Source organism: Monodelphis domestica, chromosome 6 (genome assembly GCF_027887165.1).
Source record: "Monodelphis domestica isolate mMonDom1 chromosome 6, mMonDom1.pri, whole genome shotgun sequence".
NCBI classification, from domain to species: domain Eukaryota; kingdom Metazoa; phylum Chordata; class Mammalia; order Didelphimorphia; family Didelphidae; genus Monodelphis; species Monodelphis domestica.
In genome coordinates, this window is record NC_077232.1 from 90,307,981 (window position 1) to 90,322,417 (window position 14,437).

Here is a 14,437-nt window from a genome sequence, read left to right on the forward strand (position 1 = left end):
CCTTCCTAGACCTCAGGCATCAATGAGTTGGGCCATTTCTCCAGTACTTCAATGTCATAACCCTTTCCCTTTTCATGCCCTCCAGTCTTCTCTGCTCTGACTAACTGGAGGTCTGTTCAGGAGCTGAAAGGATAAAGTGTTCCATTTGTGTTTGTTTTGTTATTCCCTGCCCCTCCTCTTTCTCACCCTCTAGCTGGATTCTGTGCCCAGCCCTGGCTCTGGAGACTGCAGGAAATTGAGAACTGGAGCTGGTTGTTCCTTGGACCACCCCCAAAGTGGTTTCCTACATTGGTTCTGAATGCTGTTTAAATGAGAAGCCACGAGTGCCTTATTTAAGCCCCTGAGCCCAGAGTGTTGAGTCTTGGATCTTACCAAACAAGAGCAGAACCATGAAGCGCCTGTTTGGCTTGGTGGTACTTTTCTCCATTTCCCTGTTGGCTAATGCAGCTCCTCCAACATGCTACTCAAGGATGCTAAATCTGAGCAAAGAAATCATGGATTCCTTTAACACACTGCAGAATGAGGAGCCCTTGGTAAGTATATTACTCTTTTAAAAAATATATTTTAAGAGCTTCCATTTCTTCCTCAGAAAAATTAGGCAACTGGACTCAACAATCTCTAAAGCAACTTTCAGTTCTAACATTCTGTGCTCTAAAGTCTTTTCCATCTCTAACATTCTTTGTTCTAAGATCATCCAACTCTAACAATTCATGTTCCCATTCTAACATCCTTTCTCTAACTTCCGTTTTCTGAGATTCCTTCCAGCTCTAATAATCCATGATCTCTGTTCTACATTCCTTTTCAGCTCTAAAATTCTGTATTCCAAGATCCTTTTCAGCTCTAACACTTTAGGTTCTAAAATCTTTCCACCACAAGCATTCTGTGTTCTAAAATCCCTTCCAAGTTTAAAAATCTTTATTCTCTGCTCTAAGTTCCTTTTCAGCGCTAACTTTCTATATTCTAAGGTTCACTTGAACCCTGACATCCTATCTTTTATTGAACAAGATTCCTTCTAGCTGTTTAATCTTATGACCCTATGAAAGACTGGCTTATGGAATTTGCTGTGTCTCTCAAGAATATTTAATAATAAACCATCTGTGCTCCTTACTTCTAGGAGCCTTGTGTGGAGGGGCTGCCCAGGCTTTACTTGGATATTCACGTAAGTTGATTCTTTGTCAGATCTAAACATTAGAAGTTGGAGGTATGTACACATGTTGGGTTCAGAGGAGAGAAGAGGAAAACTATTATTACATGGAGGGTATGGCTGGAGATGATAGATCATCAATCATACAAGGATGAAAGAGATTTGGAAATATTGCCTTAGCAAACAATCTGAGTGGAATGTAGATCAGTGTAGAACAGTCATATAAGAGGGGATCTGGGGAAATAAAAGACAGGGTTCATAGAGAACAAATATTGTGTAGTCAAACTAACACTGAACGTAGAATTAGATGTGTTAGTTCAAATCCTATCTCTGGGGCTTTATTCGCTATGTGATTTGGGGGAAATTCCTTAATGTAAACCCTCAGTTTCCTCATCTATAAAATGGTCCTAATGTTTTCATTGCCTAACTCACAAGATTGGCCCAATATGCACATATATCTAGGAATCTGGGTCTTTGAGTCATATTCTATTATCCTGTTTCAAATGATAATACAATTAGTCTTAGAGCTGGAAGGAAGGGGGCTCGAGGAGATGTACCTCATTTCACACAAGGGTAATGAAGTTATACATTGGAGCTTAAAATCTAGGTTCTCCAACTCCAAATGCAGTGCTCTATTCATAACATCATCTAAATGAAAAAGTCTTCTAAATGCTAAGCTTTATCTAGAAAAAGATAAGGGCAGCTAGGTGGCTCAATGAATAGAGCACAAGGTTTGGAGACAGGAGATCCTGGGTCCAATTCTGGCCTCAGACACTTCCTAGCCGTATGATCCTGGGCAAGTCACTTGACCCTATTTGCCTACTGTTTACTGATCTTCTGCCTTGGAGCCTACACCTAGTATCAATTCTAAGATAGAAAATAAGGGTTGTTTTAAGGGTTTGTTTGTTTGTTTGTTTTGGTTTTTTAAGAAAAAAATAGAATGACTGCTAGAATTTCTGACTTGAATAAGAACTAGTTTTCCTCATTTAAAGCAAGAGATCTTCACATTCCTGTTGTTACCTACAAAATAGCATTTTACTGTTGCTCCAGAAGTAATGAGTTCTAAGCAATATGAATGGGACCATCAGGAGAGAAGCAATAATAGGAATGATAAATTTGTAGTCATTTCTATGGTAAGTACTTTATCTGGGGAAGATGTACAGCACTGGGTAGTCAACAAACATTTGGGCTCTATGATCAACACCCCAAAAGACAGAAAGACTTACCAAGTCCGCCTCTGTGCCCAGGAAAATTAGTATTTATAATATACTAGGAAGTATGATCTGATAGTTAAGACCCATATGGGAATAATTATAATACAGGCAGAAGGCAGAACAGTTTCAATAAGAGAAGTTTGGGCATCCCCCATAGAGTACTTATTGCTATTAAGAAACATGCCTTCAAGTGAAATAATGGTAGTTACAGGGGGGCAGTACATGCCATAGGAACAATGTTATAACTGGGAGAGTAACTAAATGATGTTACTAGTGGAGTTTTACAGTCTTCTCCTAGGAATTAGTTATATAATGAATAACACATTAACAGCATCATAAGTTGATGATTAAGTATCTACAATGTACCCAAGCACTGTACTGAATTCTGGGTACTTCTGAGAACCTCCCACCGCCAGTCCTTGCTTTTTTTAAGCCCTTACTTTCCATTTTAGAATCAATACTGTGTATTGGTTTCAAAACAGGGGAGTGGTAAGGGCTAGGCAATGGGGGGGTGGGGGTCAAGTGACTTGCCCAGGGTCACACAGCTGGGAAGTATCTGAGGCCAAATTTGAACCCTGGACCTCCCATCTCTGGGCCTGACTCTCAATCCATTGAGATACCCAGCTGCCCCTTCAACTGACCCTTTTTTAAAAAACACACACACAACAACAATTCTTACCTCCCACCTTAGAATCAATACTGTGTATTGGCTCCAAGGCAGAAGAGTGATAAGGTCTAGGCAATGGGGGTCAAGTGACTTGCCCAGGGTCACACAATTAGGAAGTGTCTGAGATCAGATTTGAACCAGGACCTCCCAGTCTCTAGGCCTGGCTCTCAATGCACTGAGCTACCCAGTTGGCCCCTCAGTTCCTGCTTTTAAGGATTTCATAGTCTTAATTGGGAAGATAGCATGCAGATGACTAAGTAGTCATATATTAACAATGCAATTGTGAAATGGTCTTATGGAAACAAATATAAGGACTAGTCCTGGGAAGGAAGAGAACTTCAGACTTTGCTTGGACTCTAGTTAAATTAATAAGCAGCAGGCAGCCGGGTGGTTCAGTGGATTGAGAGCCAGGCCTAGAGATGAGAGGTCCTGGGTTCAAATTTGACCTCAGACACTTCTTAGCTGGGTGACCCTGGGCAATGTGACCCATTGCCTAGCCCTTACTATTCTTCTGCCTTGGAACCAATACATAGTAACGTCTCACAACTGTTCCTGTGGTTCAACTGAAAGAGAAAGATAGACAATATGGCAGAATGGTCAATGAGCAGAACTGATAATTAAGTATCATTAAGACAGAATGTAAAGGTTTTAAAAAATCAATTAATTATCTATCTATAGACAAAACCATTTACTTCTCTAAAAATTATTCCCTACTTGGGTCATTGAGGCAAATCACTCACACAAATACTGCCAGTCAAGTTACTGAATTTCTATTTAATATTTTTGTACTCTGAGATAGTCTGATGTGCTCCCAAATCAAAAGGTGGTATTCTGGGAGTGAAGGCTGCAAGCAGAAGAGCGATCCTTCCACCATGTTCTATCAATGTAGTTGTCTTCGTGGTATGGGTCCCAGACTGGTGTTCTTCAGCTGCCACCCAATGGCTTAGCTGTATAGATAAACAGTCCAGTCACTGATGGCTAGTAAGGAGAAGTCTGACTGATGCCTGAGGTCAGAGAATCATTCAGAGTTAAGGGACTCTTAGGACAGGGGGAGTGTCAACATTGGGATTTGGACTGAAGACTTTAAATGAATCAACAATCAACATGTATTAATCTTTTGCTTAGTCTGAGTTAGTTTTGTGCTTTGATTTCTCAAAAAGAAAAGCAGCAAATACTCTTATCCAAAGATTTTTGGGAGCAAGAGTCCCTGATGAGTCCAGTTATTAGAGAGGTAGGTAGGTGGCTCCATGGGTAGAAAGTCAGGCTTAGAGATAGGAGGTCCTGAGTTCAAATATGACCTCAGTTCCATTAAACAAGGTTTGATTGGAAACATGCTCGGCAGTGAGGAAAACAAAAAAAGAACAGATCTTATAGATCTAGGAAGGAGCTAAGACAAGAAAACAATCACAATACAAACTGATGAGCATTGATGACTCACATCACTGTATACACAACTCTATCTAAAAAAAAACTAGTGGATTACAACATTAGGCAGAATGTCATGGAAGGTCTAAGAACTATTCCTGTGGTTCCACTGAAAGAGAAGGAAAGAAAATATGGCAGAATGGACAATGAGCAGAACTGATCATCAAGTCAGGAAGCTAATTTTAAATCTCAATTCTGATACTCATAAATTCTGTGACAATAGACTAGGCAAGAACCTCTTTAAACCTCAGATTCCTCATCTGCCAAATAAGAATAATTAGTCCCTATTTAATTTAATAATTAATCATTAAACAAAGACAAACACTTTTATGTGATACTTTATGGTTTGCAAAACACTATAGATGGCATTTCACTTGATCCTCATAATAACTACGTGTGTAGCTACTATCATTATCATAATTTTGCACAATAAGAAACTGAGGCAGAGAGAGAGGCAAAGTGATTTGACTAAGGCTCTGCAGTTAGTATCTGAGATAGAATTTGAACTTGAGTCTTCCTAACTCCAAGCCCAGGACACTTGCCCATTATGCCACCTCACAACCTCTATGTGTGATAATTGATATTTATATTGCATTTTAAAATGCAATAAAATTTAAATTTAAAAATTGATTTAATATTATGGAAAGAAAAAATAAGTGACAATCACCAACATTTTCATTTTATACATGAGCTAGAATTATTTGCCCAAAGTCATACAGCCAGCTAGTTGGTCTTGGGTGGTCTGATCCCTAAAATAGTGGAAGACTTTTCCCACTATACCGCCCTTCAGTGCATACCTTTAATCTCTTTCCTGCCACCAGAAGCAAGCCAAGAGTTTGGAACAGATTTATAATTAAGCAACATGGAATGCTGAGAGAGAGCTGGCCTCATAGTCACAACTGGGTTCGTCTTACCTTCAACATGTCCTGGTTTTGTGATTCTGGGCATGTCAGCCTCTCAGTGTTCTAGGCAAGTCCCTGGGACTACAAATTGCAGAGAAGGTTCCAATTGGCATTGGTAAAGGGATTTTCTTCACTAGAGAATCTGGTCTCTATCCCTGTCCTATAAAATCCTCTAAGCTTGTGAAACACCTTCTATACATTGTCATTTGATCTTCACAGCAGTTTAATGAGCTAAGTGCTATGGTTATTCTCACTTTCATCTTGCAAAAAAAGAAAGCTGGTTGCTTTGGGTCTCACAGTCAGTAAGTATCTGAGGTGGGATTCAAACCAAGATCTTTCTGGTTGTAGGTCCAATACTCTGTCCTTCAGCCATGATGCTACTCCTCCCCACCCACATGGGTATTATGAAGATCTAATGATGTCGTGTGAGTAATATGCTTTGCTTCTGATAGTTCCCCTTAAGTATTAGAGTGGGGGGGGGGCAAATAATCTCTGGCTCAGTACAGAAGGGAAGACGTTATGGAAGAGGTGACATTTGAAGTGGACCTCAAACGATGTGTTGCAGAAAGAAACGTTGGGAAGGAAATATTTCATCAGTAGCTTTTGAATCAATTGATGACAATTTTTAAGAAGACAAAAGACAAAAGACAAAGGTCAGGTCCCAAGTCATAACAAGAAATGTATATGTTGACTAAACTATTTCCAAGCATTATTTTTTCATTATTGGGAAATATGGAAAGGAAAGGAATCCTAGATTTACAGTCAGGAGCAACTTGTATTTATATTCTAAAGCTGATACTATTTGTATGACCTTTATCAAGCACTGAGCCTCAGTTTCCCCATCTATAAAATAGGGATAGTAATGCCTATATTACCTACCTTATAAAATTATTAAATCAAATGAAATAATATATATGAAGCCCTTTGTGACTACTTTATTGTTGCTCAGTTGTATCTAATTCTGGGACCTTATTTGGTGTTTTCTTAGCAAAGATCCTGGAATAGTTTGTCATGTCCTTCTCTTGCTCATTTTTAAACTGAAGAAAATGAGGCAGACTGGGTTAAATGACTTTTCCAGGGTCACACTACTAGTGAATGTCTGAAGTCATATTTGAACTCATGAAGATGAGTCTTCCTGACTTTAATTCTGACTCTATCCACTGTGCCACCTTACTGTCTGTTCATGACTACTACAAGACCAGATAAATGTCTGCTATTCTCACTCACCATCTTCCTCCACAAGAAAGGTCTACATAATAAGTAATTAGAGCAATTACTATTAGCATTTGTAAAAATGGTGAATTCCAGTGGCTTTTTCAAGATTACCTAGTCAGTCAGTTAACATTAGAGCTCTGACTAGTTTAGGCTTCTTGATTCCTAGTTTAGTCCTCTTTCCAGGACTCCATTAATCACCCCTATGCTGCCAATGTTGCCTATGTAAATACTGAGAATATAAAGAACATTGCCAGAGAAGAAAAAAGAACTCTCTCATAGCTCCTGGAATATAGTTGGTGCTTTCTAAATGCTTTTCAACTGACTACATCCTTCATGAAGACATATGAAAGTCACTTCTTTCAAACAAAGAGCTTCTACTCAACTTGCAGGAGCTCGTCTTCCACTGTCATTCTGTTCCATGAATCGTCTATCACTTTGCACTTTCAGAATTACTGCGTGTTGGCCAAACTACGGGACTTTGTAGCATCACCCAGGTGTCGGAAAGTTACTCAAGTGGGTGCCCTGAAAGACAAAGTGCGGAAACTGTACACCATCATGAACTCATTCTGCAGACGGGTATGTTAACATTTTTAGTGACCTCTTTTGTTTGCCCTGATCTACCGAATAATTCTCACACTTCTTCTCTATGTGGGAAGCCTACTATGGGATATAACAGATTATAAAACATGGTCTCTGTCTGAATAGAAATTATAATCTATTGAGGAAAATGAGCCTCGTATACATAAAAGCATAACCACTGATATAAAGTGGATTATAGCAAATGCCAAATGAGTGCATAAGTGCTCAGAGGAGGCAGACACCACTGTCATTTGGGGTAATCAGGAAGAGGAAAGACTGAAACTGAGTCTTCTAAGCAAACAGGAAGGATACAGATGATAGGTGGCAAGGGAAAAGAAGAGAATTCATGCAAGAGAGTGGTGGCAAATAAGAAGAGACAGCTGGGTGGCTTAGTAGATTGAAAACCATACTTAGATATAGGAAAATCTGACTTCAAATCCAGCCTCAGATACTAGCTGGGTGACCCTGGGCAAGTCACTTAACCCCCATTGCCTAGCCCTTACCATTCTTCTGCCTTGGAACCAATATATAGTATTGATTCTAAGACAGAAGGTAAAGGGTTAAAAGAAAAATAAAGTTAGAATGTGGAAGGTCTTGAATGCCAGGCTAAGGAGCTTAATTTTTCCTTGAAGCAGTAAGAAGCTATTAAAAGGAGGTTATGGAATGATAAAAGCTATGCTTTAGAAAGATTCATCTGGAAAATTAAATAGGGTGGATTGGAAGAGGAGAAATGAAAGCAGGGAGGCCATTTAAAATGGCACTGTAGTAGTCCAGACACAGATTATAAAGTAGATCACAATGGAAATAGAAAGGAAGAAACAGATTAAAAATAACTGTAAAGAACAGATGGGGCAAGATTTCATAACTGACTTAAAGTACAAGAGTAAAGAACTTTAGTATCATATATACTTCAGGTCATTGTTAACTTCTCTGGGCTTTCAGTTATTTCTGTTGATTAGACTACATAGCTTTGTAATATTCCCCAAATGTTGAAAAGATGCTGAAGTTGGTGGGGAGAGACAGAGAAAAAGGAAGATTAAAAAATTATTCGAGCCTGTATTATGAAATGTGATCTGTAATGTGATTATACCCGGTGAACTAGCTTAATCATACAAGGCAATTAATCTAGTGGAACAGGAAGGCAGCAATTTTTGCCAATAAGACTGATGAGAGCACCAGCCTCACTCCCTCTCTGGACTTAGTAGTAATTTACTTTAAAAAAACTTTATCTTCCATCTTAGAATCAATATTGTTTATTAGTTCCAAGGCAGAAGAGCAGTTACAGCTAGGCAATGGGGGTTAAGTGACTTGCCCAAGGAAACTCTGCTAAGAAATATCTGAAACCTAGGAATCAAATTGTAAAACTGAAGCTAGCAAGGACTTCTAGGCTGGGTCCTTAACTCAGCTCATATTGCAGGGCTGAGTTTATTAAATGGAGGAAGAGTGAGGAATCTAGGTGAATACCCTGTAGCTTATAGAGAGTCTGGTTAATTGGGTGTGCTCTTAGGATGATACTGGTATGGTCAGCTATCCTGAAAGTTGCCAGAAATGTCAAGGCAATGGGGTCAGCTGGATGGCTTAGTGGATTGGGAGGCAAGCCAAGAAATGGGAGGTCCTGAGTTCAAATCTGGTCTCAGACACTTCCCAGCTGTGTGACCCTGGGCAAAGTCACTTAACCCATTGCCTAGCCCTTACTCCTCTTCTGATCCAATATATAGTATTTATTCCAAGATAGAAGGTAAGGGGAAGAAGGAGGAGGAGGAGGAGGAGGAGGAGAAGGAGGAGGAGAAGAAGAAGAAGAAGAAGAAGAAGAAGAAGAAGAAGAAGTCAAGGTATGGCATCCAGAAAAGGGCTGCCCAATGATCAGTTTTTGTCACCAAGATCAATGGCAGCTACCTACCTCACAAGACCTCTGGGCCCTTGCTTTTTCCATCTCTGAACCTGTACTTAGCATGCTCAGGAGCACCTCACTATTACGGACTTCTTGAAGTTTTATCTGCCTCTTCTCCCTTCTTTTCTAATGCTGGCACTCTTCTCTTGTTTCCGCAGGACTTGGTGTTCTTGTCTGATGACTGTGAGGCCCTGGAAAACCCCATCCAAGCACCCACAACTGTAAGATCTCAAGTTAGGTCAGAGCTGAAGGAAGTTCCCAAGATGTTTCCAATGACACCAGCTGCCAAAACGTCATCTGGTTAAAATCATGTACCCAACAGTGCTTATGTGTGTAATCCCCAATTCTGCTGTGCATTTTTCCATCTCCAGGAAATGAGCAAGTCCATTGGCTAGCTGGAGAGCTGTATGTCAAAACTGGACTAGAAAGCTTGCTTTTCACTGGATATTTCCATTTAGCCAGGAGGCCTGATCTGTTTATTTGAACAGTAAGAATGAAATGCTAGATTTGTTTATTCCTCATGAATGGCTGCCTTTATAGCAAGCAAAAGGAGGTGCTTTCATTACAAGCCTAACTTGGTCAGAGCAAAAGCTCCTTCCATTCTTGTTTAAGCTTTGCGTATAGTGAGCTAGACTCTTTTGCCCAAGCTGGCCATAAGAGAAAAAGATTCTGCAGAGTCTTGTTTAAAATACTAAACCTATCTCTGTATTGTTTTTCAAGTTTCTTTTCAAAGATGGTGTTAGAGAAAATGTCCTTTCAAGCTTTAATTAATGCAAACTTTAATTAAAGATCACTTTTCATAGAGAAACAATTGTCTTCTCTGTGACTTATCCAATTGTCATGAATGTTCTCTTCTTTTTTAACAATCCTCTTGTAACTTGCTTTTCTAAGCAGATTCTGTTTCTACCTTGAAAGTTACTGTCACTGGTCATGTTTTCGGGTCATGACATAACATGACACCCAGTCTGATGCCACCATGCAAGGCCACCACTTCTTTATACCTTTTAGGGAATCTCTTCTTTTTCATTGCTCTGACTGTCGTCGATGGATGTGTCAGTGGCAGTCTGATGCAGGCTTTTCTTAGAGGTGTATTTTGATTCATGCAAGGGAAGATGCTTGGAATGAAAGAAGGAAAGCAAGAATACATCCAGTGTAGAGACCAGGACACCATAAGAGGAATCTCCAAAGGAACAAGACATGTCTATGTCTTACTTAGAATGGAAATAGAGGGTTGTCCAAGAAACTATCTTCTATCAACAGCAAAAGAAAGAGATTAATAAGCTAATGAGAAATTCCCTCTGAACCCAGAGCCCAGATGAGAGCTAGGCATCTCTACTCACCCAGTCCACTGTGAGAAATCATGATTTTTCCTATATAACAGGGTACTTTCTCTCTGATACTGAAAAAAAACCAACAGGTATTCTATAGGGAAGAATATTATACTACCCAAATATGTCTTCTTTGTATTAACAACAGGTTACAATTAACTGGGAAGCTGGTAGTTTCTAGCATGGAAGATTCCAGAGAACAAGTGCATGCCAAGCAAGAGGAGTAAATGTGTCAAGATTAGATGGCTTGTGGTAAAGAAGGTAAGCACATAGAAAGAAGCAAATGAATATGGTAGCATAATGTTCAATAAACCCAAAAACTATAATTACCTGGATCAGAAGACTAGAAAGAAATCTGCTAGAAATTAGATTTAGAGCAAGATCGAACATATGCCACAGTAAGCTCCAAATGAGTACATGACCTAGATAACAAATGTCACATAATAAACAAATTACAAGAACAAAGAAGAAAATATTTCTCACCTGTCTAGCTAGAGAAAGAGTTCATGAACAGATAAAAAAGCAGGTCAAAGAAGACAAAACAAACAATTCCGATTCTATGAAATCAAAAAGTTTTTTTTTTTCATAAATAAAAACAATGTAAATGACAATAGAAGGGAAATAGTTGGATAGGAAAAAAGAAACCTATACTTCAAGTTTCTCCATAATATTAGACCTCAGATAATCAAAATGCTTATTACTAATTCAAGTATACAGGAATTACAACCATTCTCTACCAGATACATAGATATCAGATATGAACAGCTCTCAAGGGAAGAAATCCAAGCTATCTTGAGCCAGGGGAAAAAAAAAATGCTCCAAATCAAAAATAAGTAGAGAAATGTAAATTAAAACAATTCTGAGGTTCTATCTCACACCTATCAGGTTAATAAAGACAACAAAGAAAGAAAATGAGAGTTGTTAGAAGGGCTTTGAGAAGACAAGGCTGGGTATTATGGTCCATAATTGAGAACTATGCCTCAAAAGTCACAAAGCTGTTCATATCCTTTGATGAAGGAACATAAATGACAAGCCTGAGCCCCAGTGAAGTCAAACAATGAAATAAAGTTTCACATGTATAAATAGTATGTATAGCAAACTCTTATGTTGTAGCAAAGAATTATAATCAAAGTGAGTATTCATCATCTGGGGAATGACTGGACAAATTATGGTATATGAATAAAATGAGATAATATTGTACCATGAGAAATGAGAAAAGACATGGGATTAGAGAAATCTAAGAATATTTATATGCACTAATGTAGTGAAGTGAGCAGAACCAAAGGAATAATTGATACAACACATTAGAAGGAAAAATTCTTTGAAAAGAATTAAGAACTCTAATCAATGCAATGATGACTCTAGTAGGCCAACAGGGAAGCCTGCTTCTGACAGCAGTGATGGATCCAGGGTGCAGAGAATGAAATATGTTTGTTTGGAGAGGGCAAATGGATGAATTTATTTTTGCTAAACTATGATTATTTGTTATAGTGACCGTGTTTTTCCTTTAATTGGTAGAAAACTTTGTGAGAAAACAAGAATTCAGTAATTGTGTTGTTCAAAAAAGGAAAAGAAATGAGGATAATTGAAACATTTTAAAAATGCAAACTAGGGAAAGGAAGAAGTTCAAAAATAATAATTTTGATAGTAACTTAGAGATATCACTACAGATAGGGATATTGAAATATATATAAACAAATTCCATGTCATATTGATTCATTTTTTCATATATAATCCTATGTTCTCTCTCTTTCTCTCTCCTTCATTTAAATTCAATATTTTTTAACTAATAAGGCAGGCACAGAAAGAAGGTAACTCCAAGCTTGTATTTAATTATATGGAAGCCAGGTTACACTTAAATACTTTCCAGTTTCCAGAGATGCTGTGGGAAACAATTGACAATTAGAAAGTGGTCAAATGATATGTATGAATTGACAATTTCAAAGAAAGAAATTCCATTAATCTATACCTATCTAGGGAAAAATGCTCCAAATCACTAATAATTAGAAAAATGCAAATTCAACATTTCTGAGATTCTATCTCACATTTATCAAACTGGCAAAAATGGCGATCGTTGGATGAACTGCACAAAGGCAAGCACACTAATGTTCTGTTAATAGAGGTGCAAACTGGTCCAGTTATTCTAGAAAATGATTTGGATCTGTTCCCCGAGTCACCACCCAGTACAAACATTTCAACCTAGTGAGACAACTAGTAGGACCATGTCACTAAAATACAAAAGAAAGGGAGGAAGGGATACAACCAAATAAAAATATCTCTATCAGCTGAATATGGAACTGGAATCTAAAGAGATACCCACCAATAGGTAAATGGCTGAATGAATTAGTGTATATTAATCTAATAGAATATTATTGAGTCCTAAAAATTATTGTTGAAAGGGACATTTTTAAAGAAACTTGGAAAGACATGTATGAACTGATGGAGAATAAAACTGAGAGAACAATTTACACAATAACAACATCAGAAAGAAAAACAATTTCAAAAGACTTAATAATTCCAATCAATGCCATGAATGATGAGCCATGATTCCAGAGGACCAGTGAAGAATCATGCTCTCCATTGCTCGACAGAGATTCACAATAAAACAAGTATTTTCAGACATGGACAATGTGGGAATTCATTTTACTTAACTAGTCAAATTTATTGTGGGATTGGGGGTCTTCTTTTCAGTTTGGGATAAAATACGTTAATGAGAAAAATGCAAGCTTATTAATTGAAATAATTGAAAAAATAAAATAAAATTACCTTAAAAACTAAATCAAGGAAAAAGCATGGATTTTCTGAATAACAAACATATATGGAGCACTTGCTGCCTGTCAGGCATTGTGCTAAGTACTTTACAATAATTATCTCATTTGAGTTTAACAACAGCCATAGGATGTAGGTACTATCATTATCAATCCCTTTTGCTAAATAAGGAAACTCAATCAAACAAGGTTATGTGACTTTCCCAGGGTCATACAACTAATAAATATCTGAGGCCAGATTTGACCTCAAGAAGATGATTCTTGACCCCAGACCTGGCCCTCTATACACTATGGCTCCACTTAGCTGCCCTACTAACAGAAAAAAAAAAAGACACCCAAATTTGCAGACTTTCCTAAGTCACACTTCTGTATTTCAGAAAGTTCTCCCCTGGTTCTTCCTCTTCAAGCACTATTACTCTATGATAGTAATCATTTAGGAAAACTAGAAGACAGTAAAGGTTCTTCCTACTTGTCTCCTCCCAGATAAGCCCTTCAACTCCATCTGCCCCAGTGACTACATTTGTAAAATGGTATAATAATAGCACCTACCTCCCAAGGTTGATATGAAGATACAACGAACTTGAAAAGGTGCTTGCAAATCTTAACACACTATATAAATCTTAACTATTATTAACAGCTTGGACCAGCTATGTGGAACAGTGGATTAACCCTATTTGCCTCAGTTTCCTCATCTGTAAAATGAGCTGGAGAAGGGAATGGTAATCTATTCTAGTAATTTTGCCAAGAAGACTCCAAATGAAGTTAGGAAGAGTCAGACATGACTGAACAACAAAGCCCTTGCTTTATCTCCTTTTATCTAGTCTTAAATGAGGGCAGACAGCAGGCAGTGAGGGGTAGTAATAGAAATAAGACCCTCATAAAATCTTGCATTTCTTATTAGTTAGCACTGGTTAAACATCAACTGCAAAATCTGCCATTTCAGCATTAGTCAAGCAGATTGATCAGTTTCCCATTCTGTGTACTAGATCTATAATAATCAATACTGGGTATCAGCTTTGTGTCTAATGTTTTAGTAATTACTCATATTGTTCGTTATTTACTTTAGTCCTGAACCGTAAGACATAATTAATCCAATGTGCTGCATCCCCTTCCTCACAGTCTCATTCCAAAAAGGCAGCAAGACCTCTTCCGCATTGACAAATGATGACAAGGTGGACAATAGGGGGAAAAAGAACCTGTGCACTGGGGACTCTGCCATTCAAAAGAAACTCCCAAGCCTGTGCATGTTTCTTATTCCCTATGACATACCTGGCAAACACCAAAGCACACCTCAACCTGAATTT

General features: G+C 38.2%; 1 protein-coding gene across 1 annotated transcript; it reads left to right on the forward strand.

Annotated features, from left to right (window-relative positions):
* Positions 1–209: 209 nt before the first annotated feature.
* On the forward strand, positions 210–9,866 carry CYTL1 (cytokine like 1). Its single transcript, XM_007496743.3, has 4 exons — positions 210–533; positions 1,115–1,159; positions 7,015–7,143; positions 9,196–9,866. The coding sequence occupies exons 1-4, from the start codon at positions 390–392 to the stop codon at positions 9,340–9,342; spliced, it is 465 nt and encodes a 154-aa protein (XP_007496805.1). The 5' UTR covers positions 210–389; the 3' UTR covers positions 9,343–9,866.
* Positions 9,867–14,437: the final 4,571 nt, after the last annotated feature.